This window comes from Bos javanicus, chromosome 26 (genome assembly GCF_032452875.1).
Source record: "Bos javanicus breed banteng chromosome 26, ARS-OSU_banteng_1.0, whole genome shotgun sequence".
Lineage (NCBI taxonomy): Eukaryota > Metazoa > Chordata > Mammalia > Artiodactyla > Bovidae > Bos > Bos javanicus.
The window spans coordinates 19,359,908-19,386,887 of record NC_083893.1 but is presented as its reverse complement, the minus strand read 5'-3'; the positions used below and the strand labels follow the sequence as shown (position 1 = coordinate 19,386,887).

The 26,980-nt window shown below is 51.7% G+C and overlaps 1 protein-coding gene across 2 annotated transcripts; it reads left to right on the top strand.

The window, feature by feature from the left end:
- The first annotated feature begins 1,167 nt into the window (after positions 1 to 1,167).
- Positions 1,168 to 26,980, top strand: PYROXD2 (pyridine nucleotide-disulphide oxidoreductase domain 2). 2 transcript variants are annotated; one of them, XM_061403052.1, is made up of 16 exons: positions 1,168 to 1,759; positions 6,000 to 6,019; positions 8,714 to 8,807; positions 8,888 to 8,961; positions 13,609 to 13,764; positions 15,893 to 16,046; positions 18,680 to 18,741; positions 18,832 to 18,929; positions 20,313 to 20,454; positions 20,813 to 20,947; positions 22,457 to 22,529; positions 22,783 to 22,939; positions 23,311 to 23,465; positions 24,192 to 24,298; positions 25,845 to 25,965; positions 26,728 to 26,980. In XM_061403052.1, the coding sequence occupies exons 1-16, from the start codon at positions 1,633 to 1,635 to the stop codon at positions 26,796 to 26,798; spliced, it is 1,746 nt and encodes a 581-aa protein (XP_061259036.1). In that variant the 5' UTR covers positions 1,168 to 1,632; the 3' UTR covers positions 26,799 to 26,980. The 2 variants fall into 2 exon arrangements, with proteins under 2 accessions (XP_061259036.1, XP_061259037.1); XM_061403053.1 differs by lacking the exons at positions 18,832 to 18,929; positions 20,313 to 20,454 and having other exon boundaries at positions 18,680 to 18,798.

Genomic DNA, 26,980 nt, shown 5'->3' with positions numbered 1-26,980 from the left:
TGGGCGCGCCCGCTGCCAGGGCTGAGAGGCCACGGCTGGGACGGAGGGAAGCGAGCCAAAAGCAAGCATGACGCAGTAGAGCCAAGGGCTCACGTATGACGCCAGAGCTGAAATGGCGTGAGAGCTGAAACTCATGCAAGGACTGTTCTTTCCCTGTAAGTGAGCAGCGTGCGGGGTCGTGGGTACTGGAAAAACTGGAACCGCACCTTGGGGACTGGAATGGCGCAACTGGAACCGCAATGGCGATGGGGACTGCCTTCCTCCTCAATGTCCCGACTTCACCGATGGGGATTACCACATGATTGTGGACAATACAAGAGCAAAAGGGGAAGGACTAAAGCCTAGATCCCACCGCTGTTTAGGATCATCTGTCTTGTCACCTGCTGTTTTCCCTTACCTTTTAACCACTGTGTGATGTGGCATGTCCAGTTTAACCAGTCTTCTTAGTTTTTCGGTATTATAAATAACACTGAGGAGGAGGTCCTGACTTGTGTTTTAGCAGAGACACACGGAGTGTAAATTTTCCCTGGCGTGTGGAGGGGTGTCTGAGTTGAGAGTAGAAATGTCCCCAGAAGTCCCTCTTACCCAGAGGCAATTTTCCATATTTTCTTCTAATTGTGAAATGCACTTCCAATAATAGCAGGTTTCTGGAAGGCTGACAGATGTCAGAGGTGTACAGAGACTCCCAGCCCCTAAGGTGTTTTTATCCTGCATGGGGAATGGTCTAACCAGTGGGCAGGGAGCAGAGGGGCCCCTAATTCAGGACAGGCCACAGGAGAGTGAGCATTTAGCTGAACCTTTTTACCGATGTGCTCTTTAAATCCTTGAGGATTCTTGGGAAATGAGAAAGCTACCAAAACACGCAAGAGAAATGTTCAGACCTTCAAAAGAAAAAGGCAAACTCCAGAATCACAGAGAACTGAACTAGCCCCCCAAACCTTGCCAGCTTTGTGAAAGCCTGTGAAGGGGATGGCGCTAAAGCATTTGGGCAAGGACGCGGGGCTCTCTGGGTGTCCCAGGGCAGATGGCCCCCCTCCCCCTGCAGTGTTGCCGAGGCCCTGGTCCTGCAGGCAGCGGATCCCTGAGCCTGCCGCAGGCATAGAGCATCTACCCTCTTACAAGCCGCAAGGACAGGAAGTTGGACCTGAGTCCCTCTCTTTACTTGGATTCCCACCCCCAGCTCATCCTGGACATTGAATTCCTTAATGAGAAGCAGGACAGCACAGGGGAGGGGGCAGCCCTTTGGAACACACATGCACACACGCGCACACACACACACACTTGTCTGAGCCTCAGTGCTCCCCGTCTGGGGCCCACGTGAGGGGTTGCACGACTGGTCGGCACAGCGCCTGGCACAGCGGAGGCATAGAGAATGAGCAGCACAGTGATCGCTCTGGAGGTCTGCAGGCGCAGGACCTCTGCCGGGTTAACAGGTGACCGCCCATGACTCTGCCCCGGGTAGAAGGCCGGGCCGTGGGCAACTCAAGTGTCCCCATTTAGTAGTGGCCCAGGGCCAAGTACGGCAGCTGGGCTGCAGCTCCTCCTCTTCCTCCTTCTCCCTGCTCCTCCCCCTGCCTGGAGAGGCACAAAAGGCTGCTTGCAAGCAAATTCCCAGCCTGGTCCTGGGCAGAAATGACCACATGTGGCCGAGGGCTCAGGAGGGCCGTGGGCGCCTCTCCCCGCCCCACATGGAGACGAGCTCTCTCGGACACCAGGGGACGCCTGAAGCCTGAGTACGATGCAGTGGTGGTAGGCGCAGGTAAAGTGGGCTGGGCTGGAGTTGAGGGGCCAGAGGGCAGCCTGCCCAGAATCCTGGGGTGCGGGGGGGTGCCCATCCACGCCCCTGCCCTCTCACTGCTTTGGCACAGGCTGGCCGGGATTTGGGGTGAGAGCAAGTTGCTAGGGTGAAAACTCCACCCGTCTGCGAGCAGATGCCAGGATTCTGGAGCTGGCTCTGCCGTCGACTTGCTGTGTAGCCTGGAGCAGATTTTTGCCCTCTCTGGGCTTGAGTCTACCCATCTAAAATGACCAGGGAGGATTAAGTGAGTTCAGGAGTTTCCATGAATCTCCTGTGAAATTAGCTAGTTGCTGCCACATCCTTGGAAAGCACATGGTAGATAAGGGTTGCAAGGAAGGAGCCCTGGTACAACAGACCTGTGAAATCCTGCCGCCCCAAGTGTTCTAGGGCTTCCCTGGTGGCTCAAATGGTAAAGAATCTGCCTGCAGTGCAGACCTGGATTTAATCCCTGGGTTGGGAAGATCCCCTGGAGAAGGAAATGGCAACCCAGTCCAGTGTTCTTGCCTAGAGAATCCCATGGATAGAGGAACCTGGCAGGCTACAGTCCACGGGGTCACAAAGAGTCAGACACGACTGACTAGTGTGAGCAATTAACACAAGTGACTTGAGTTCTGATCACCAGTACCTGACCACTGAGACCATCCCGAGGACACTATAGTCATTCCGTCAAGGGGAATTAGGGGGAAATAGACACGAGTCCCAGAGGTCCTCCCGCCTGTCTGCAGAAGTGACAGCCCTCACTGCCTTGCCCACCTGGGCTGTACAGGACCTGCTGCGGTGACCCCGCTGCACTTTGCTGAGCCCCAGGGTGCAGGGCACTGGTTCCACCTTGAGCCTGTGAGGCACCAGGCCAGGACCAGGCTCCTTTTCTCGGGGCCTTCCACTCACAGCCTCAAATTCTACTTCTGACATTATTTCCAGCTGGGTTTGTACAGAAAGAGGATGACAGGCCTGGAAAGACCTGCTCATCACATAGCTTTAAAGCTGCATCCCTATTTGGGCCTTTCTTCATTTTCATCCCTACGGAGAGCTGTCCTGTGCTGGTAAGTGGTTACCAGTAACCTCTCCGGGGGAGAATGTGTGCATATATATCCATACATAAGTTTATTGTGAATACTGAAGTCAAAGAAGTGTAGCACAGTTTTGCAGGTGAGATATACAATACTCTAAATTCCAGGTGGCCAGTCCACTCAGCAAGTGCTCGTGACTTTTGCCGAACTCAGTAACCGACCTACAGCTGCAATTTAACAAATGAAAATAGTTTTGAAGGAAACATTGTATGATATTTTTATTTTCTTTAAAGAGCAGAAAGATAGTGAAACAAAGATTTATGTCAGAACTTCTCTCCTCCTTCAACAATTGGAATGATCTTACTCAGTCAAATAATATTTTGCGAACAGGAGAACATTTCTTCAATTGTTTGCTCTGTTTCACAAGGTAACTGCTGTGGGCACAACTGCCAGTTAAGTTTAATTTGCATTATTAGCATTTTCTCCATCACTTTCTTAAGTCTGCTGCTGCTGCTAAGTCACTTCAGTCGTGTCCAACTCTGTGTGACCCCATAGACGGCAGCCCACCAGGCTCCCGTCCCTGGGATTCTCCAGGCAAGAATACTGGAGTGGGTTGCCATTTCCTTCTTCAGTACATGAAAGTGAGAAGTGAAAATGAAGTTTCTCAGTCGTGTCCGACTCTTCGCGACCCCATGGACTGCAGCCCACCAGGCTCCTCTGTCCATGGGATTTCCCAGGCAAGAGTACTAACAACCAACAAAATAACAACCCAGGCCCTGGTGTGTAGTGTTCGTGGATTTCCATGGTGTGAATACTCCCAGTGCAGCCTTTTTCTAAGTTACCAACGTGATATCTCTGCGAATTTGGGAGAGAGATGCAGCCAGGCATCATCAGGCAGCATGGCCCCTGTATGTGTCCATGGATGTAAGTAACCATGAAGACATAGACAACAGGAAAATATAGTAAAACAATTAGGAAATAACAAGCTTTGAGTATTTATTACCTTTGTCTTTAATATCATTATTTCATTGTAAGTTTATATAATTTTTATCAGGGGCTGTTTGACAACTGTCTCACCAACTTCCAGGGCTGGGGGACTCCAGCTCCAGTGCCCACTGACTGGGCTCAGTAAACGGAAGTTCCTCCCACCTTTTCTGCCCTTGGAGACAACCCACCCCTGCTGTCTCTTGGCAGAGAGAGTTGATCCTAGGTCCCCAGGTACCTGGGTGAATGGCTCACAAGTGTGTTTCTCAGGTGTGAATTTTTCTTCAACGTTGCTTCTCTGATTGCCAAGCAAGGCAGGAAACCTGGTTTGAAGGCTTATCCAACCTGAGTGAGGAGCACAGCAGTATCTTCTGAGATACCGATCATCTCTGCTCCCTGAAGTCACACCAGTAACCTGGGCATCATCCTGATTCAGTTATTTGACCAAATTTGCCTAAAGGATGACCCAAGGAGCTTGTTAAAATGCAGTTCAAGGGCTCCCTACCTGGTGATTAGAGTTCTGAGGGGATCATCACACCTAACCAGCTCTTGGAGTGGATCTGATGTGGCACCTGCAGCCCACACATTCGGGAACCCACGTTCAGCACACCCCTCCCCCCGAATCCCTCTGTGCCTGCTGCCTAAGGAACTCTGCAGTCAGGCCTGGAGATTAGCTGAGCCCGCAGCTTAAGACTCCTTGCAGGGGAAGGGAGAGGTCACCAGAAGCCGCAGGACAAAGTTTCAGCCACAACTAGAGTGGGGGAGTGGTGGAGGGAGGAGGAACTTGGGCTCTTGGATCCCTGCCCTTTGCCATTTGAGGTCTGTTTGTGCATTTGTGGGCTTACACGTGATGACTGAACTGGACCCTGTTGCCTGGAAGCCTTTATTAGTTTTCCAGGATTTATGATCAGCACTAATTATGGGTCTGCTAAGGCACAAGTGCTTTAGGTATATTACTGGTCATCCTCCCTGCGACACTGCAAGCCCAGCAGGCCCTCTGTTTACACGTGAAAAAGACGCCAGACAGCAGGGCGAGCCCAGGACAGTCTGCCTTTAATCTGTTGTATGTGTTTGAGAGCAAGGCTTTTCAGACTTCAGGTTGCAATTCATTCATAATTCCCATCCATCACACTTTTTTAACTTTTTTAAGAAAATTATCAAAAGCAGGTTAAAAACAGTACTCTATCAACTAGCATTTTTAAATGAAATATAATCAAATAGATCATGACGTGCTTATCACATGATGATTCGATATTAGTTCATGAAACACGTGCTAGGCCTGTGGGTCTGAGACCACCTGCATCTGAATGACCAGGGAGCTTCTATGAAGTCCGTCCTAGTCCCTGCCCCCAGCCTGCCCAGTAGATCCTGGGGAGGGCTCCGGGAATCGGTGATGACGCTCGTTCTTAAGTGACCCTGAAGCTTCTCAGAGCTGGAGAAGCACTTGCTAGCCGTGGACTTGGTGTGGGATGTGGGACCCCAAACCAAGTTCAGGGCTTGCACCCCAGGGGCTGCCTGCCTAAAATTTTTGGAAAGAAACTTTATACCAGACAAATCTGCCCAATCGTCTAGCACCCTGAAGCACACTCAGCAATTCTAGCGAACGTTGACGCTGTATGTGTTGAGTTCATTTTGAGCTGTTCTATCTCAGGAACACTGGAAACTGACAAAGATTCCCCTTCTGGAGCCCTGTTGTGCGGCATGCTTGGGCAAAGCAAGCCCTGCTTGGTGGCAACTGTCCACATGACCAGCACTTACCTGGATGACCAGGGACACCAGCATCAGAGCACGATCAGGCCTCCCTCTCTTCCTCTAAGTCAACTCTGACGCTTCCTCCAACAGTCATCTGCTCAGCCTCCCTTGCTGGAAGCCCAGCAAGGCTTTGTGGGGTCACTTTCATCTGATGCCTGCGGGTTCCCCTTGTCCCCACTCCAGCATGAGCCATTGGCCAAGCCAAGGTGACAGGACTTTTTTCAATTTGGGGCAAGAACCAGGGTTTTGCGATTCTCCAAAGACCAGGTGTCTTACAGTATCAAGCTAGATGCTGTTCCAACACCCAGGTTCAGGTGAGGGGGTCCCCCAAGTTCTGCTACCTCGCCAGGATCTTCATGGGCATGGGGACAGGGGTGGGGGGCCACACTCCTCAAGGAATGTATCTGCCCACTGACCACGGTCACTTTCCTCCCCTCTCCTCTGTCTCGTTGCAGGACACAACGGGCTGGTGGCTGTGAGTCCCTCCCCTTCCGCCCCACTTCACTGGCCCCTGGGTGTGTGGCTCCCAGCAGGAGTGTAAGGAAGCCAGCAGGATGAGGGTCGCTGGGGGGAAGCAAAGGCCGGCTGGTCCCCTCACCCCGGTGCTGGCCAGTGACTGGCTCAAGAGGACATCCACAGCCCTTAAAGACGATATAGGATTGCTGGCCCCTCCTTAATGCTCATAGGTTTCCCCCTTGACCTTTCAAAAGCAAGGTGATAAACGACTGGGAAAGTGTGTAATGGACATAACACAGGAGGCAGGTTGGAACTTTAGGGAGCAAGTAACTGGGGCTGGGGGCCCTTTGACTCCAGATGGTGGGCTGTCCTTGTATACAGAGCCAGTGTTCCCCAGCAGGTCTAGGCCAGGCACCACCTTGGGGAACATGCAGCTGCACATGGTCCAAGGTCCACCCTGGAGGCAGTGAGGGAGCCAATCCAGCAGAGAAGGCAGGGCCCTGCCCTGGCACAGCTGGCGTCTGGGTCCCAGGCTGACCACAGGCCAGGGTGACCCTGAGGCTGTGCTTCTCAAACCAGAGTCAGTGTACCCCTAGGAGGCCATAGTGTATGATAGAGGTTCAGGCCTCAAGATTCACACAGAGCATTCTGAGCAGCGTCTGCTCCAGAATATCAGTGCAGGGGATTCAGCAATGTGGGGAGCCAGGAGACCTGTGTTACATCTTAATACTTTCCCCAGTATAGCAGTTTTATTCGAACATGTTACAGCAGACATTATTTAACTCAAGTGAAAGTGAAAGTCGCCCAGTTGTGTCCAACTCTTTGCGACCCCATGGACTGTATAGTCCATGGAATTCTCCAGGCCAGAATACTGGAGTGCGTAGCCTTTCCTTTCTCCAGGGGATTGTCCCAACCCCAGGATCAAACCCAGGTCTCCCACATTGCAGGTGGATTCTTTACCAGCTGAGCTGCAAGGGAAGCCTAAGGATACTGGAGTAGGTAACCTATCCCTTCACCAGCTTATCTTCCTGACCCAGGAATCAAACCAGGGAGTCCTGCATTGCAGGCAGATTCTTTACTAACTGGGCTATTAGGGCCTCTATTTAACTCAACTGATCAGTAATTTAAAACACTGATTTTTGTATTAATATGAACATGGGTTTGTCTCCCAGCTCAGCCACTTCCCACCTGTGAAGGTTAAGGCCAGTCAGCTAATCTCTCTGACCCATGATAAAATGAGAATTAAAATGCCCACCCTCACTGAATTGAGGGGAAGGGAAATATATGGTGTGCCCTGAGGCCTCAGCTCAAGAAGCCTTGCTCAAAAGGTAACCTTGGGGCATCCCAGGATGAGAGGATATAGGAAGAACTTAACTCTAGGTCGTGCACTTCGCTGGATGATTTGAGGCCAGCTTGAGAAAGTAGGCAGTTGGCCCTAGATTGATTACTGTTGGAGAGTTGGGGGCATCTCTGAACCGTGTCTGCAGGGAGGGGAGGCTAGCATGCAGAGTGGTCGCCACACACACACAGCATCACACATCTTGGCCACGAGAGCCAGTGATTGGGATCTTGAGGTGACCCACAGACCTCGTCTCGTCTTTGCTAAGACACAGCTGTGAAGTGGCCCTGCCCTGTCACCTGTATCGTGGTCTCAGACCACCTCTGTCTGCCGTCATCACTGTGGGACTGTTGACGTCTAACGGGAGAAACACGGCTCACCTCTGAGGCCAGTTTCCAGATGTTGACACCGAGGCTCCTCTTTCTCCTTTCTCGTTAGGATATGTCAGGAGCATAGATTCTGTGTACAGACCGGGTGCAGTTTCCACACCTCTACTCATCAGTTCTGGGAACTTGAGCTGTTAGCCTTACTGAGCCTCACTTCCTCCTCTGCAAAATGGGGAGAATCATGGTGCCTACCTCTAAGATGGATCATATGAGACGATGCTCGCACAGCATCTGGCATAGTAGTCACCAGAAGTCTACCTTCTGAGCTACACCATCCGTGTGGTCACCTTGGTTGTGGTGATGGTGGGAGGGCCAGCATTTTAGGTCAGTAGATGGAGGGCTAGTTTGGTTCAACAAATATTTATTGATTTTCCACCAAGTGCTAGAGAAAGATGAATACTCTCCCCTGAAACATTTGTTCCCCAAAATGATGCCATATTATAATCATAGCTTCATTGACCGAGCACATCCCCATGTGCCAGGGACCCATGTCTAAGTTCCTTCTAGGGACCAACTCAGAGAATTCTCACAGCAGCCCTGTGAGGCAGGAAAAGTGGGTGTTGCTATCATCAGCCCCATTTTTGCACAGGAGGAAATTGAGGCCAGATGGATCAGGTACTGAGGTCGCCCCAGCAGGAGAAGAGGGGAGTGGAAGGGTGTGCTCTGTGTTCACACGACACGCCCCCCATGCTGCCTGCTGCAGGCTAGGGAGGAGGGCGAGGCTTGCCGCCACCCTGCCCAGGAGATGGGCACGAGCTCACAGAGGCTCCAGACCTTGCAGGAGGGAAGGTCACCTGGGGCTGGGAAGCGGAGGGGCACGAGCAGTCATGTCAGGCTTCAGAGGACATCGGAGGAGGTGGGCATTTATGAAAGGGTGGGGGAAGGGCATCTCAGAGGCAGGGACAGCTCGAGCTAGCCCTGTGGTGAGGTCCCTGAGACTGCGGGTGGACCCCAGGAATAAAGGGAAGGTCTGTGTGCCTCGTCCCAGGCGGCATACCTACAGAGATTTGGAGTGAACACGGCGGTCTTCGAGAGACGCCACGTGATCGGGGGTGCGGCTGTCACAGAGGAGATAGTCCCAGGTGAGCCAAAAAGGTGGGTGAGGGGCATGGGGGTGACCACTGCTGATCCCTGTGACTGTCTTCATCCAATTCATCTTCAGGGTTTAAGTTCTCCCGAGCATCCTACCTCCTCAGCCTGCTACGACTGCAGATTTACTCCGAATTGGAGCTGAAGGTAGAGTGTGTGTGTACATGTGTGTGTCCATCCACCTGCTCCATGGCCTGGGGGCTGGGGAAGTGGGCAGCTGCTACTCTTCCCTCTGAGGGTACGTCTATCTCCCATGCTCTCCTTGATGCCTGCCCACAGATGGGCTTTGTCTGGCCCACCTGGTGTCTTAAAGATCGAGAAATTTCATACATAAATCAAATGTCTCAAAGCCCATGTTCCTAGATGCCGCACCAGCTGACCCCTTACATGAATGCCATCTTGGCAGTGCTTTGTCCATCACTCCCTGGGGCCCTGTCCAGCCCCCATAGGAACCCTTGGGCACCTGGGCACCTGAGTTTGCAAAGGTGCCTTAGGTCCTGGGCCCACCTGCTGCCCTCCTTACACTTGAGAGCCAGTCACCATCCTCGGCAACTTGAGCAATCAGACTTTCAGCTCTTCAGGCTCCTGAGCCGTTGTAGGGCATCCTGGGAACTCCCAGTCTGCCCCTGTAGACTCCTCTTAGCCTTGCCTTAGTCCACAGTCTTGCCCCCGCCCTTTCAGATTCCTTTTAGCCCTAGCTGCCTTTTTGACAAACACAGTCATGCATTCCTGGAGCCACTTAGCTGCTTGGTGCCTCTGTCACCCACCACTCAGAGAGGGTCCTGGGTGCCATCTGCATATGATGCTGACAGCACTTCAGCACCAACTCTGTGCTGAGTTCAAAATTAATAAGACATTAAGCCATGGTCACCATGAGAGAAATTACTCTTTGAGTCCCTGAGACCGCTAGCACACCTGTCGCCAGCCAGGATCAGGTGGAATCCTGCCGAGGCCTGGGGACGTGTCTCTGTCCCCAGACAAACCAGCCTATCACTGAAGGCAATTTTCAGACACACTAGCTATGCACCGTGGCAAGTGCATGAGTAGGAGTCCCCATTTTATGAGGGAACTCAGGGGATTAAGCTCACACACAAGGAAATGACTGAGGAGCCAAGTCTAACCAAGCCCTCCCCCTTGTTCTGAGCTCTGATGTGCCACCGCCAAGGGCGTCTTGATGGCCACCCTGCTCAGCCTCGTGCACTTTGCCGGTGGCCATGGGCCAGGTCTCAAATGTGAGCTCTCAGGACGGACCTCTGTCGTGGGTAGAGCACAAGGCTGCGATTTCAGCCTCTGGACCCTACCTGCTCAGTTTTGAATCTCTGCTCTGCCGTTAGCAGCTGTGTGACTTAGCCTTGCGGGGCCTTGTCTTCCTTATCTGTAAGATGGGGATGTAATCTTACCAGCCTCAGAAGGCTCTTGTAGTAGTTGGTGTTCGCGCATCATTAGCACGGTGCCTGGGGCAGCCGGCTGGGGCTCCAGTACTTTGGCCACCTGATGTGAAAAGCCGACTCTTTGGAAAAGACTCTAATGCTGGGAAAGAGTGAGGGCAGGAGGAGAAGAGGGCGGCAGAGGATGAGATGGTTGGATGGTATCATCCACTCAATGGACATGAGTTTGAGCAGGAGATAGTGAAGGACAGGGAAGCCTGGCATGCTGCAGTCCATGGGGTCACAAGGAGTCAGACAGGACAGTCACTCTCTTTATGGGAAAAAGTCCTGGAATCAGACAAATAAATGAATCGTGTTCAATTACTTAGACCTGAAGCAAACTCTGGGTTCTTCTTGGATACCTTTTTGGGGGGTTATTGATTCATTCATTCAGCAAATGTTGCTGAGTATCTGTCCTGTGCCGGGCCTGGGGAGAAACATGTGGACTGAAGGTGGTGAGGGAGGGTGGCAAGGCTGAGCGCTTAGTGAGAGAACCTCAGGTGGAGGTAAGCACACCTACAGAGAGGAAGCTAAGGCAGCACGACAGTGAGGGCCTGGACGCCCAGCCTGGACTGGTGACCAGGAAACCCTCCCTTGGAGGCAGGGGGGACATCTGAGCTGACATTCAAACGCCAAGCAGTCACCAGCACTGTGGACATCTGAGGGGAGGATATTCCAGGCAGAAGGAAGTGGAAGTGGACAGGCCTCAGGGAAAGGAAGGTCAAGCGGCCAGAGCAGAAGTGCCAGGCAGAGGGGCAGCAGGCAGTATGGGAGGTGGGCAGGGCCAGAGGAGACTGGGCCTTGTGGGCTGGGAGGAAGGGCCTGCGTTTTATCTGAGCACAGCAGGGAGACAGTAGAGGTGCTGAATCGGGAAGTGAGGTGATGGGATTTATGACTTTATGAAAGATCAGTCCTCTTGGTGGATGGCGTGGATTGTGGTGGAAGTGGTTGCAGGGCAGCTCAGAAGGTGGCAGCTGGGCTGAGGCAGGGCAGGGAGTTGGGGAGATGTGGATGAGGTCTGGAGGCTGAGATCTGAGACTTGGTGATGGATGGGAGGCCAAGGGTGAGAGGCTCAGAGGAACTGAGGGTGCCTCCTGCGTGTTAGAGGGTTCACTGTATCAAGAGGAACCAAGCTGGAAATTCCTCCAGTTTGTAATCAAAGAAATTCCCCATCTCAGCATTAGGAAGGATCCTGTGGGTCTCCCAGCCCCACCCCTTCCAACACTTGGATGCACCTCCACAATGCTCAGTCATGGAGATCCTGCCATCTGGAATGCCCATGGTTGGGGGGAGACTTCTGCTGTAATATTGGAAAGGTCTCTTTGGGTTTCTGTGTGTTTTCCTAAAACTTCTGCTCACAGATCTCGTTTCTGTCCTCTGGGGTGGTGCCCTGTCTGCAGCAGTGCATTTAGTTAGTCAATAGACTATGTATTGATCACATGGTGTCTAGATGCTGCAGATACAGCACTGAAAAAAAGAGACTCAGCCCCTGAGTTCAGAGAGCTCACATTCTACCTGTGTAGACAGAGGAAAACTAAGTGTGTCATTGACCAGGTGGTGATCAGAGCCAAAGAGTCAGGGGGAGCTGAGCATGCTACTCAGGTAACATCTGAGCAAAGACCTCAAAGAGGTGGGAGCAGACCAAAGTGTATCTGGGGGAAGAAGTCTCTAGAGGCCAAATCTTTCAAGCTGCGTACTTTAAATACATACAGCTCCTTGTATGTCAATCACTCATCCAAAAAGTGGTTTAGGAAAAAAGTCTCTAGAAGGAACAGGATGTCTTTTATTTGTAGGGGTTGCACAGGCCCCTTTTGTTTTATCTCCACCTTCTTTGAAGAAGTAAATGTGCTCTTGGAAAGTTCTGTGTACTAATCAAATATTTGTAAATCAACTATTTTAAATGCATCAAGGGAACTTCCATTTAAAGTGACCATGGAGTAAATGAGTCTGCAAAGTAAATAAAAGGGTTTTTTTATGTGAATAATTTATCTATCTAGTAAGTATGGATTTTCACATAACTGTGGCTTTACTGTGTTTTTATCAGTCTTAATTATTACTGAAATGGGGGCATTTAAAGACTACTGCTGAGAGCCAGGGCTTTGGAGTCACAGGCATGTGGTTTGAAACCTAGATCCACCTCCCAGTGTGACCTTGAACACGTTTTTCACTTCTCTGAGCCTCTGCTATTGCATTTTACAATGAGGATGATATACTTACAGAACCACTGTGATGGTTCTGTAACCACTGTAAGCCCCAGTACAGTCCCCGGCACTGGGTAGTGTGGCATGGTGCGATGTGGCATAGCATGGCATGTACGTGTGGCATCGCATGGTGTAGTATGGTCTGCCACAGTGTGCCTGGGCAAGAAGGATTTTTATACACTTATATCTAAGATAGGAACCAGGACCACATGCCTTGGGAAACTACATGTATATGTTCATGCTAAGTCGCTTCAGTCATGTCCAACTCTCTGTTACCCCATGGACTGTGTAGCCTGCCAGGCTCCCTGGTACATGGGATTCTCCAGGCAAGAATAATGGAATAGGTTGCCATTCCCTTCTCCAGGGGATCTTCCTGACCCAAGGATTGAACCCGCATCTCATGTCTCCTGCATTGGCGGGCGGGTTCTTTACTACTAGCGCCACCTGGGAATCCCCTGGGAACCTGCATACAGGTACCTAAATACATACAGGTCAGTTCAGTTCAGTTCAGTCGCTCAGTCGAGTCCGACTCTTCGTGACCCCATGGACCACAGCATGCCAGGCCTCCCTGTCCATCACCAACTCCCAGAGTCTACTCAAACTCATCTCCATTGAGTTGGTGATACCATCCAACCATCTCATCCTCTGTCATCACCTTCTCCTCCTGCCTTCAGTCTTTCCCAGCATCAGGGTCTTTTCAAATGAGTTAGCTCTTCGCATCAGGTGGCCAAAGTACTGGAGTTTCAGCTTTAGCATCATTCCTTCCAAAGAACACCCAGGGCTGATCTCCTTTAGAATGGACTGGTTGGATCTCCTTGCAGTCCAAGGGACTCTCAAGAGTCTTCTCCAACACCACAGTTCAAAAGCATCAATTCTTCAGCATTCAGCTTTCTTTATAGTCCAACTCTCACATCCATACATGACTACTGGAAAAACCATAGCTTTGATGAGACTTTTGTTGGCAAAGTAAAGTCTCTGCTTTTCAATATGCTGTCTAGTTTGGTTATAACTTTCCTTCCAAGGAGTAAGCGTCTTTTAATTTCATGGCTACAGTCACCATCTGCAGTGATTTTGGAGCAAAAATAATACAGGTCACCTAAGCACAATCAGAGAAGGGTCATGGGCAGAGCCCTTCAAATGTTACCTGTGCTGTCTGTGTTCTGCAGAAACATGGGCTGAGGCTTCATCTTCGAAACCCCTACTCCTTCACCCCCATGCTGGAAGAGGGCACAGGGGGCAAGGTGCCCCGGTCTCTTCTGCTGGGCACAGATATGGTGGAAAATCAGAAGCAGATCGCCCAGTTCTCAAAGAAGGATGCCCAGGTAGGGAAAGTGACCAGCGATGGATCTTCTCCTCCATCTCAGCCTGGAGGCTGCTCTTTTTTCTTTTTAAACATTATTTTCTGAGAGATGGGCTGTCTTAAAAAAAAAATTATTTGACTGCCCTAGGTCGTATAGTTGCGGTATGTGGGATATTTAGTTGCAACATGTGAAAACTAGATCCCTGACCAGGGATTGAACCTGGGGCCCCTGCATTGGAAGTACAGAAACTTAGCCACTGGAAGGGGAGTCCTTTGGAGGCCACTGTTGAAAGGAAATGGGCCTGGTTGGAATTCTCCCAGAGCAAGTTGTCCAAGGCCACAGGGGTGTGGACAGGCCACCCCATCTGCCCTACAAGAGCTCCAGTCTGTGCCAGCCTTTGATCTTGGGCACTGCAAAGAGAAGGGGTGGAGAACAGTGGCTAAGACCAGTGGACACGGGAGACCCTCAAACCAGTGTGTGTTCAGCATGAAGCCACTGTTCAAGTTTCAAAAGGGAGTCCACTGATATGTCCTTATATTGTATGTGCTTTCTACCTCTCCTTTCAGACAGAATTCCAAGTGGTTTTCCATATTAAAGCACATGAAGGTCAAAAAGAAAAAGGGGGGATCAGAGACAGTTAAAGATAGAACAATCTGGATCAGGAATTTAGGACAAGAGAGTTATAATAAATATTCATCTATTTTGGCATCATTCCCTGGCAGCCCAAGGCAAGAATGTGCCCAGGATGATGAGCAGGTCTGATGGAGAAGGCACAGTTTTCCCTTGGGACTGAACTGCGAGGAGTTTCTTGGGTAGCTTTGTCTAGATGAGTCATTGAATGTAATGGGCCTGGTGTGATTGGTTTTACAGACAGAAAAAGTTTCTCTGAGTGGCCATTTGTTGTACCAACCTAGATACAAGCTGACGGCATAGCATTAACTCATATCTTGGTGGAGACATTTTTCTAAGAAGAACCTGGGTTAAGCAATCCATGGGGGATGATTTTTGTTCTGTTAATCTACTATTGGGTAAAACCAAGAAAACCACATATCCAGCCTCTCTCTTTAACCAGTGGTTTCCTAACCTGGTGGACAATCAGGTCACTAGGGGAGCTTTGCTTTTTTTTTTTTTTTTAAGTGCTTTGCACATGATTCTTTTGTACAGTTGCACTCTGTAGGTTGCACTCCCTACACTCTCCTCCAAGTCCTACCCATCTCAGATACACTGGAGAGGATTCAGGACAAGACTGGGTCCCTGAGCTAGAGGACAGTGGCCGTGGCCATGGCTGGTGACCACAGGAACAGGAGGCAGAGGCCACATCTCAGTGTGGAAAGTCAGGAGCAGAATTCTGGTTTTGTCTTTGCATGTTGTCACATTGAAAACCTGTTGCAGAGGAAGCTATTTACCTTCATTTTAATCAAGAGTCTCCAGTGCAATTCAACACAGAGCTTTTCTTAATGTAACAGGTGTTAAAATTCCATGGATATATCCAAGAGTTCTAGAACGAAAAATTAAAAGCTCTGAGCTAAAAAGTAAGATAGGGCCTCGGGTGGCATAGATGTCCATCCCTGCTCCTGTCACCCATCCAGGGAAGGGGGGTCATAACCAGGCTGTCATATGCATTCTGTTGTAGGAAATTGCGGGGTAAAGGGAGGCAGGGTTCTGTTCCTGCTGATGATGAAAGGATGTGGGGGGTGGGGTTTGCAGACCAGGAAGGAACAGTCAACATGCTGGGGTACAGAGCAAGAGATCTTACTTCTACCAGTGAGATATAGAAAGACAGGAGAGAGAGAAGAAACTTGTAAGTGGTCTTTGGTTTATCACAGAGACCATGTCCTAGGGTACTTGAGTTTTCCATGGCCAACAGCTGGCCAGCCTTAGGCTCTTGTGCCTGCCACCCCTGGTGACCTCCTACTATTACTATGCAGACCCTCTGTCACCTGCCCTAGTGCTGACACCAGTGCACAGACCTAGAACTGGGAGTAACTCTGCACAGCCAAGCGGAGTCATGCTTGGCAGGGCGTGGGGCCTGAGGAATCATCAAGGCTTGGCTGGGAGGCACAGGCCAGGTGGTCTGGAGGGCACATCATGGGGACAGGGTCCTGTGGAATTCTAGGCAGTGGGACCTTGACTCAGAGCTCTGTTCCAGGCCTTTCCCAAATATGAGGCATTCATGGATCGCTTGGCATTAGCCATTGACCCTCTCCTGGACTCAGCCCCCGTGGACCTGGAGGCCTTCCAGCGGGGTTCCCTGCTACAAAGGCTCAAGTCGCTGTCCACCCTCAAGCCCCTGTGGCAGGCAGGTAAGTCCAAGGGCAGGTATCAGGGCATGATGAATGCCTTCATGTGGCTGAGCCCAGTTTCTCCATGATTGGACATAAGCCTGAACCTCCGAGGCAGCCTGCCAACTTCTGTCAATTAATAGGGCCGCCTGGAGCACTGTAAGTGAGATGGTCTTATCTTAGGCTGGCATGCTCTAAAAATGGAGCCTGAACCAAGGGCTTATGTTCAAGTAGTTCATTTTGAAGGAGGATCCTAGGGAAAGGAGGAGGAACGGGAAAGAGGGAGGGTCAGCACCAGGGTGTGTTACTGAACTGGCCACCACTGTGCGTGATAATGTCCTGCCTGGACCTTCTGAGGAGCCTTAGGGAATGCACGTGACAACGTGCTCAGGGGAAGAGAGGGGAAACATTTGCCCACTGGGTTCTCTCCCCCAGCGTTCAGAGGTTGCCCCCATGGGTATTAACTCCCACGTGAGGCATTAACTTCTGGGTTGTGCATCCATGGGTGCCAAATGAGTCCCATGGGTACCCTGTCCTGGTGTCAGGGAGGCCCCAGGGAAGACATGAAGAAGAAGTGCATCTTACAGGCCTGAGGTGAGATGCGGTCAGGTTGCACTGCGTGCAGCTGGCTGGAGCCTGCATGGAGCTCGGCACCATAGCCATGGCTGGGGGAGGCTGAGAGAGATGGGGCCGAGAGAGTTTGAAGAGATGCCCCCATACAAGAAGGATGCTGGATGACTGGACTCAGCAAGAAAAATATCTGTGGCCAATTAGTGATGTCTGCCGTGGGTATGAGAAGGGAAGTCTCACCAAGCCTGCTATTACTTTCTACCACTCGTCTAGGGTACAAAGTGTACCCAAACTGTGGTGCTGGAGAAGACTCTTGAGAGTCCCTTGGACAACAAGGAAATCAAAGCAGTCCATCCTAAAGGAAATCAACCCTGAATATTCATTGGAAGGTCTGATGCTGAAGCTAATGCTCCAATACTTTGGCCACCTGATGTGAAGAGCCAACTCACTGGAAAAGACCCTGATGCTGGGAAAGATCGAAGGTGGGAGGAGAAGGGGATGACAGAGGATGAGATGGTTGGATGGCATCACCGACTCAATGGACATGAGTTTGAGCAGACTCTGGGAGATAGTGAAGGACAGGGAGGCCTGGTGTGCTGCAGTTCATGGGGTCACAAAGGGTTGGCTACGACTGAGGAACTGAACAACAAACAAGGATACAAAGACCAGTTAAGCATCTACATTCTACAAAAATACTGAACCAGTTAGCTGTGGTCACAAAGTTGCCACATAACAAACTACAACATTCCAGTGGCATGTAAAAATGAACATTTATTTCTCATGTGTCTGCATGGTTCAGCTGGTCCCAACTGGGCTGAGCTGGTCTGAGCTGGTCTCATGCGTGCATCCGTGGCTGGAGCAGCCCTGCTCCAGGTGCCTCTCATCCTCTTCTTGGAAAATGCAGGCTCGTCCAGGCATGACCTTCTTATATCCATGACAAAAGTGCAGAGGGCAAGCCCCGATGTGCAGGCCAGTTCCAAGCCCCTGGTTGCATCATGTTGGCAAACACTCCAGTGGCCAAGCAAATCGTGTGAGCCCAGAAGCAAGAAGTAAGGCAGGTCCACTCAGCTAGGGCGGGAGGCAGTGCAGTTACAGGGCAAAGTGTGTGGACCTGGGGAGGGTGACGGAGTCAAGCTGGTAGAATCTATCACAAATGTCAAGAGCAGACATTGCCTCCCACATCACCAGTCCAAGGAACCTCATGCAATAAACATGCATTAAGCATTCATGTAGTCAACATTTATTGAGGAACTGCTCTGTGCCAGACAGCAAGCTCAGCACTGGGGCAAAATGCCTAGAGTTCATGACCTCTACCTTCAAGGTTCTAGTGCCCAGTTACTCTCTGAGCTAGTTTATTTTTTTTTTAATTTTATTTTATTTTTAAACTTTACATAATTGTATTAGTTTTGCCAAATATCAAAATGAATCCATCACAGGTATACATGTGCTCCCCATCCTGAACCCTCCTCCCTCCTCCCTCCCCATACCATCCCTCTGGGTCGTCCCCGTGCACTAGCCCCAAGCATCCAGTATCGTGCATTGAACCTGGACTGGTTTCTCGTTTCATACATGATATTCTACATGTTTCAATGCCATTCTCCCAAATCTTCCCACCCTCTCCCTCTCCCACAGAGTCCATAAGATTGTTCCATACATCAGTGTCTCTTTTGCTGTCTCGTACACAGGGTTATTGTTATCATCTTTCTAAATTCCATATATCTGTGTTAGTATACTGTATTGGTGTTTTTCCTTCTGGCTTACTTCACTCTTCTGAGCTAGTTTAAATCAGTGTCAGAGAAATGGGTTAGCCAAACCACTGCCTCCCAGGGTACAGCCTTAGAGAATTCAAAGAGAGTAAGATACAAATTAAAAATGGCCCCCAAATAATTCTAACAGTTAAAATGTACTAAGTGCCTATAGATTTAGAAATGCTTTACCTACCTCATTTAATCCTCACAATAGCTTTTAAGGGTAGAAAATATGACTCCCATTTTATAGATAAAGAAGCAGGTGCAGAGCCATTAGGATCCAAGTGTTCCCTTCTTGCCTGTCTCGGTTTGCATCTTATGAATCTCGTCTTTCAGGTTGCATCCTGGGAGCCCAGCTGCCCCAGTATTACCAGGTCCTCACAGCTCCAGCCGCCAAGGTGAGTGGTGCCGCAGCCGCAGGCTGGACCTCGCCGGGACAGGGCCTCTGCTCCCAGGTAAGCCTTCTCCATGCCGCTCTGCTTTCCCAGGTGCTGGATCAGTGGTTTGAGTCTGAGCCTCTAAAAGCCACTCTAGCAACGGACGCAGTGATTGGAGCTATGACAAATCCCTACATTCCGGGAAGTGGGTGAGTGTGGCAGGTGAGGGGGGGCAGCGGGAGGGGCGCAGTTACCCCCACAAGAGCGAAAACTATCACTCACTGAACTCACCCGATGAACCAGGCAGGCGCCAGCTACTTCACACAGGATTCATTTAACCCTCAAGGCAACACTGGGGAGCTGTGGTTCAGAGAAGGGAGATAACCTTCCCAAAGTCACCCAGCTAGTAAGGGCAGAGCTGGTTCCCAGCCCGACTTGTCCAAACCCCGCATCCCTGCCAAGTCTTCCGTCTTAGCCACTGCTCCCCACTGCTGCAGTAGAAGAGCCTTGGTCCTGCCTCCCGCTGTGATGTCTCAACATGAGTATCTTCTCTATCTATCTATGCATCATCTATCCATCATCTATCCATCTATGTATCTATCCAGGCTCTCTTCCCTTCCCACGAAGCCCCGTTGCCTGCCGCTCTCCCGCAGGCCCTTTCCCTGGGTTCCAGGATGCGCACACACACAGACACCTCCACATGGATGGGAAGCTGCCTCTCCTTGTGAGTGGGAGGTGTGCTGACAGCCTCATCCGAGAGGGGGCAGTCAGACACAATAAAGTGTGCAGTTGTGGTATGCCTTAATGAGCCCTGAAGGAGCAGGAATGGAGGGTGTGTGTGTGTGTATGTAGGGATAGAGGATGCTGCCAAGTCTTGGGCCATTTCCAGGGCACCAGAAGATGCAACTAGAAGCTGTCAGTGTGGCTTATCTCTCAAGGGATAAGAGCACCCCTCAGAGGTGGTATTTCAACACACACTAAGCCAGCCCCAAATTTCCCAGAGCCATGGAAAAGGGGGGTGTGCGTTGGCAAGTGCTTGCAACACCTTGACCAAGATCAACCAGCCAATTAGGAATTTCCAGCTGGGGCCTGCAAGTCCTTTTCTCTGTGGGTGTCCAGGAGGCTTCACCACTGCCCAGTTTATGAAATGGGCCTTTAAGACATTTTTTTTTCCCATTAATTCTTTCAATAAATATGGATGGAGCAGTTGCCTGCACTAGGTGCTGAGGACACCGTAGTGAATGGAGCTCAAAACCCCATGGGAGAGGCAGATACAGAATGTGGAGTGGAGGACTATTTACTGTGGGCGTTGTGATGGGAAAACGAGGCAGCGGGCAATGTGATCCAGGCTCAGAGGAGCCCCCATGCGGAAGAGATATTTCATCTGAAACTCTAGGGACAGGAGGAATTAGCCAAACAAAAGAAGAGGGAGGAAGGGGGTTCTAGATTCCAGAACAGCGTGTGCAGATGTAGAACTGCAAGTGGATTATGTGGTCCATTCAAGGCACTGAGAGAGAAAGAATATTTGCACCTAGAATTCTGGGGAGATTATACCCCATCTCCAGCCGCTGATTCTGATTATCTGTCCTCAGGTATGTGCTACTCCATCACGTGATGGGGAGTCTGGAGGGGGTTCGGGGGGCCTGGGGCTATGTCCAGGGTGGCATGGGTGCCCTCTCTGACGCCATCGCAAGCTCCGCCACCGCTCACGGAGTCAGCATCTTCACCGAAAAGGTGAACACCCCTTGACGCCCACCCCGATTTTTGGCAAGTATCTTAGAATGGAACACAGTCGCAGATTCAGAGGGTCCTTAGTTTACTGATGGACAAGGCTGGGTTTGGGCTCTGCAGACTGTCGCTGGCTGAGCAGCTGTGACCCAGGCCTGTCCCCTTTGAATTTGCACTACCATCGCATATTTGGGGTGAGCCTTTGCATTGGGGAGTGGGCTGACGCCTCACCAGGATCTGCAGGAAATCGGCAAGGGATGAGAAAGCTGTAGGTGCCTAGGAGCAGCACAAACAGCAGAAATCCCCTAAAGCCAACCCTTGTTTCTCCTCCCGGGGGTCCTGGGACTCCTACTGGCGGCCATAGACAGTGGCTAAAGTACAGGTGAGCAGTGGAGGGCGCGTTCAAGGAGTCGTGCTGCAAGATGGCTCGGAGGTGAGGAGCAAAGTGGTGCTGTCCAACGCGTCGCCACAGATCACCTTCCTGAAGTTAACGCCACAGGTGAGGCTGGGGAGGTGAGGCGTCTCCCAGCACGGGACGGTGGTTTGGAACCTGGGGGCTTCAGGGGGCTGCATCAGGGTGGGAGATGTGAATGCCAAGTCTCCCCACATTTGGGGAAGCCCGTCCTTCTCCGCTTACCTGACAGGCAGGTAGCAGCAAGCCTCACAGGTGAGGGAAAGGTCCAGGGAGGTAAGGTGACCGAGCCCAGGCATTTGGCAATTGGCAGAGCCACAGCTAGAACCCAAGTCTGACTTTCAACCCAGAGTTGTTTCTACAGCTTTCTGCTATCCTGATTTTTCCCCTCTAGCCAGCTCTGATTCCACTGTTTATGTCAATAACCCATCATCACATGAACGTTGCATAACAACCCCACAACTGCCCGGCGTATCACAAGAGTTACGGATTAGTACACGGAGCAGGAGCAATCAGTTGATATTGACTGAGTTCAGCTGATCTGGGCTCACCCACACATCTTCCAGCAGCTGAGGGGCACTCATGGGCCCTGCTGACGGCTGTGGCTAGTCCAGGGGTCTCAGTCAGAATGTCCGGGATGACTCAGCTCTGCTCCATGTGTTTCTTATCCCCCAGCGCAATAGTCCAGACATGTCCTCAGGGTCTGGCACAAGGCAAAATGGAGCAAACTCAATCACGCAAGTGCTTCTGTTTGCTGCCTATTTAACATTAGCCTTGTCTCAGGACCAAGCTCAGAGTCATGCTGCTGCTGCTGCTGCTAAGTCGCTTCAGTCGTGTCCAACTCTGTGCGACCCCAGAGACAGCAGCCCATGAGGCTCCCCCGTCCTTGGGACTCTCCAGGCAAGAACACTGGAGTGGGTTGCCATTTCCTTCTCCAATGCATGAAAGTGAAAAGTGGAAGTGAAGTCGCTCAGCCGTGTCCGACTCTTAGCGACCCCATGGACTGCAGCCCACCAGGCTCCTCCGTCCATGGGCTTTTCCAGGCGACAGTACTGGAGTCATAGTGGGGGCAATAGAAAGGGGTGTCCGTGTAGGGAGGGGTGGGACTTGGAACAGCTTTTGCAATTGACCACATGTGCCCTGTCCCCCAAAGATGTGCTAATATGTGTATGAACATGGAGCTCCCAATGACGTGGGGTTTATTCTTGGGGACAAGGCATCATTTTTCTGAGTGATTCCACTAATAAAATTCAACAAACACCAGTTTCAAAAGCATCTTAAGACAATTTTGAGAGCATCAAGACTTCCAAGAGCTTAGAGGCCAGAGGAGAAAGAGGCTGCAGCTCTTGGGCCACATCCATTCCAGGAGCTGGTCTGGGCCACTTACCACCAGGACGCTGGCAAAGTACACAGGAAAAAGTGGTTAACACTGAGCGGGAGGAGCCCAGGAGGGCTTCACAGAGGAGGTGTTTTGGCTCACTCTGAGGCGGGGAGAGGATCTCCTGCAGTAGAGGTTGAGGGACCAGTCTGAGTAAAGGAGGAAGGCAGCTCCCCTGGGGCCTCAGCCCCCACTAGGGTGGAACCTTCTCTTTTCAGGAGTGGCTTCCTGAGGAGTTCGTGGCGAGAATCGCCCAGCTGGACACCAAGTCGCCTGTTACCAAGATCAATGGTAAGAGGCACAGTGGACAGCAGAACTGTCTTTTCTGAGGTTTTCTGAGCGGGAAATCTCCATGTCTGGGAAAGACTGACCTGTCTCTATTCCCTGCCCCCCAGCCTACCCCCGTTTGAAGATGAAACACTTTTTCATGCTTCTTGTTTCCAGCCCACCATGTCGGGGAGCAGGCGATGGGTAGAGAAGGAGGGCCCTGGAGGGGCTGAGGACCCAGGCCCCTGGGCCCTGACCCTCCCCTTTGGTCTCTCAGTGGCTGTCAACAGGCTGCCTGACTTCCTGGCAGCCCCCAACACTCCCGGGGGCCAGCCATTGCCCCATCACCAGTGCTCCATCCACCTGAACTGTGAGGACACCCTCCTTGTCCACCAGGCCTTTGAAGACGCCCTGGATGGCCTGCCTTCCAAGAGGTGGGGGACCTGGAGACGCTTGAGCCCCTGGTTAGAGCACAGGGTGTGTGTGGGCGGTGGGGTGCAGAGCCCACTGCACATTTACCTCCCTGGGCCGGCTGGGACCCGAGAGCCTGGAGCCTGGAGATCTGGCTGAGTCAGGGATCTGGGGATGAGAGAGCTCCCCGTGGGTGGTCTGGACTGTCCTACTGGTCACCAAGCCTGCGCAGACAAACACCACCATAACCTTACGGAGATGATCCATCCGGCCCCAGCATCCCCAGCTCAGGTCTTCATTTTGTCCCATCATCTCAGGATGGCTCCACGGCCCCTTCTCTCAGGCAGGCGTTGCTCTTCAGGCCCTGCCCTCTCTCCTCCCCTGTCGTACACAGACCTCTGATCGAACTCTGCATCCCTTCCTCGCTGGACCCCACCCTGGCTCCCCCCGGCTGCCACGTCGTCTCCCTCTTCACTCAGTACACGCCCTACACGCTGGCTGGAGGCAAGGCCTGGGATGAGCAGCAGAGAAACGCCTACGCAGACAGAGGTAAGGCGAGCTAGACCGTCAGGTCTCCACAGTGACAGCTGGCTGAGTGGCCCGAATGGGCCCCTCTCCTCCTGATGGCCCCACTCCGGATTAATACCTGCAAGGCCTGTGCCAAGGAGAGACGAATACCCAGGGAAACCAAAATCAACACAGTGAGTGCCTGCTGGGGTCAGGCTGTGGGCTAAGAAAGGCAAAAAGACATGGTTCTTGCCCTCAGGTTGCTCACAGTCCAGTGGGGGAGAGTAATAAACCAACCTTACAGTCAACAGACTGTGTGAACCAAAGGAGGAGCCACGAGCCAGAGTGACAGGAAAGCCTTCCAGAGAAAGGGACATTTGAGCTGGGTTTTAAAGGGTGAATAGGAGTTGACCAGACAGCAAAGGGCATTCCAAGCAAAAGAAATAACTTGAGTGGAGCCATGAGGTGAGGAAATCTTTGCATATTCAAGGGGAGACAGAGTTTAGGGCTGGAGTGTAAAGGTGGGAAGAAGTGGGAGGCTGGGGTGATCTGAGACCCACAGGCCTTCGTAAAGAATTGTTTATTTGCTGGTGGACTCTGTCATTTTGTTGTTGTTGTTGTTGTTTTGCTTATTGAGGTATAATTTGCATATGAAAATATTCATTTTAAGTGTAGCGTTTAACGAATTTAGTAAGTCTGCCAAATTGTATAATCATAAGCCTCTTCTCTTCCGTAACGCTGTCTCATTCCCCTGTGTTTGGCACCTAGTGTTTGATTGCATCGAGGCCTACGCACCCGGCTTCAAGGGCTCCGTGGTGGGCAGAGACATCCTCACACCCCCTGACTTGGAGAGAGTCTTTGGGCTTCCTGGGGGAGTGAGTTCGTATAGGACGGGAGGCTCTCGTCACACTCTGCCTTCACTCTCTTTGCACCTCCACTCCCTGACATGCCCACTTGGCTTTATCTTGGCCCTCCACACCCAGCCTTAGGCAGGAAGGGAGGACAGGGGCAGAGACCACAGCGGAGAGAGGACAGAGACAGGGTCAGTTGCAGGCAGTGGGGGAGGAGAGAAGAGATGTAGACGGGAGAGGCAGCGCCCACTGGAGAGATCACCTTACTGTGGGATTTCCGCCCAGACGTCCACATCAGCATCTCCCATCTGCCTTTCTTCAGAGGGGCCTCCCCTCCCCTGAGCAGCTTGATCTCACACTTCTCTTCAATTTGTCAACAACTCACTGAGCCTGGAGGCAGGGAGTGGGTAGGCCACCAGAGCCAGTATGGCAGCGACTAGCTCCGATTGGCCATTGCGTACGTAGACGTGGCCAGGCCAACGTGAGATGTGTTTCAATATAAAATGCACCCCAGATAGCAAAGACAAAAAAAAAATGCAGCAAGTCTCATCAATAATTTTAATATCGACCACATGTTGAAATGATATTTTGGATCTGTGGGGTTAAATTAAACATATTATTTAATTGGGTTAAATTAAATGTATTATTAACACTAATTTCACCAGTTTCTTTTTAAGTGTTCATGTGGCTAATGGAAAATCTAAAAGTACATGTGTAGCTCCAGTTATATTTTTATCAGACAGCATAGGCTGGCTAGAGAGTGAAGGAGGCCAGGCAGTGGAGAGGGAAGGGAAAGGGTTGAGGTGGAAGGCTTGGGGCAGGTGGATTGAGACATCTTGATAAACACATGTGTAGAGAGGGGGCTGGAGGGGATGTAAAGGGTCCACCTGGAGGCCGAGGAGGGGGCGGTGGTGCTGTCCGTCCATCCATCGAGGAGGAAACTCCAGGGAAGAAAACGAGCTCAGCTGGGGACACACTGAACGGGCAGGTGACGATCACCCCCACCATGATGTCCAACAGATGTTGGTCTTGTCAGACCTACCCCTCGGGTGTGACCTTCCCCGCCCCCACACCCCCCTCCTCGTCTGGTCTGACCCAGGCCACTGGAGTAGAACCATACTCGGTCCCAGCACCCTTGTCTGCCACTCCACTCACTGTGACCTTGGACCCCGGGGCCCAGGCTCAGATGGGTGTCTTGGCCAAAGAAACACACATCAGCAGTCAGAATAAATCAAATTCCTCTACTTTTCAAACAGAGTTGGCGGGGGGGGGGGGGGTGCGCTTCGTAGTCCACAACACAATCTTTCAAGTCTCCCTTTTCTCTCCCATTCAGTTTCCTCACCCTCTGAAGATACACCCAACCCTTCCTCCTTCTTGAAAAATGCCTCTAGGAAAATTGCCCCCCAGCCCTGGGACATGTGCCTGTTCCCTCTCTTCCTCTTCTCATTCTGCATCATGAGAGCCCAAAAACACCCTGGAAGGAGAAGAACCTTCCTTGGAGAACAGGGGTGGGGAAGGGGGTGGAGACTGTAAGACTCCTATGTTAATGACTACAGCCCTGCCTCTGCAGAACATATTCCACTGTGCCATGAGCCTGGACCAGCTGTACTTCGCGCGTCCTGTGCCCCTCCACTCCAGCTACTGCAGCCCGCTCCGGGGCCTGTATCTCTGTGGAAGCGGGGCCCATCCTGGTGAGTGAGCCTCGGTCCCACTACCCCTGGTGGCTGGCGAGGGCTGGCCAGATATCAGAAGCTTGCAGACTGTGGGACAGGATGAATAAGGCGGGAGATGAGAGGGAGGGGAGCGGGGAACTCCCCGGAGAACAAGCCCTCCCCTGCATTGAGAATTCTCCAGCCAGACCCCTCGGGTTCGCTCAGCCCTCTTCGTGAGGCCTGGGGACACGTCCTAGTGGAGGTATCTCTCCAGTTCCCGCTGGGGGTTGTGAGGGACCCATGTCTCTAAATTCTGCGTCCATATTTGAGACCAGTAAGGATCGGCACAGTGCAGTTTCTCAATTTTAAAATTCTTCCCTGCTCCCATCCCAGGCCTAATTGACCCTGTGGAGGCTCATCTCATACGGGTGCTTCCTCTGAGCTACTGGGCCTCGGCCTCCCAGACAGGCCCATACCGCCAGGTCTTCCCCTCAACCCCTAGTCCCACATTCTACTTCATGTGCTGGGAGTCTTGCCCCTCAGCTCTCAGGCTGGGAAGGCAAGGGGGACACTTGCTTGGACCAGACACTGGCCCTTCCTGCATGGATTCAGGAAGCCTGGAGGGGAGTCCAGGATCTGTTTTGATCATCGTCCCAGGTGGTTCTGTTACCCATACCCCAGTACCACCCTTCAGTCCTCCCTGTTCTGCTTTGTGGCTGGTGCCTTGGCAATCCCACAGAGGGGATAGAGGGGTGGGAGGGGGGTGAGCACAGCTTTGGCTCATGGGAGGCTCCCTTCCAGGAGGAGGTGTCATGGGAGCCGCTGGACGCAATGCAGCCCACGTGGTCTTCAGGGACCTCAGGAGCATGTGACCTCGAACTAACTCTGACCCAGGAAGATGAATTCACCCTTGAGACATCAGTTTCCCAGGATATGGCCTGAGGCAAGCAAGTCCTCAAGGCCCAGGCCACTGTTCTGGAAGAAGCGTACAAGTCACATGGGGTCCTGGTTAACCTCTCATCCACAGCTTCATGAATAAACTGGTTTTGCTTTA

What these genes read in the sequence shown, in the direction of transcription:
- PYROXD2 (XM_061403052.1), top strand. Translation starts at nt 1,633, where the DNA reads ATGACCACATGTGGCCGAGGGCTCAGGAGGGCCGTGGGCGCCTCTCCC. An exon ending in CCCTACATTCCGGGAAGTGG is followed by an intron (nt 18,930 to 20,312) that starts GTGAGTGTGGCA and finishes ATCTGTCCTCAG; the next exon opens with GTATGTGCTACTCCATCACG. An exon ending in AAACGCCTACGCAGACAGAG is followed by an intron (nt 23,466 to 24,191) that starts GTAAGGCGAGCT and finishes TTTGGCACCTAG; the next exon opens with TGTTTGATTGCATCGAGGCC.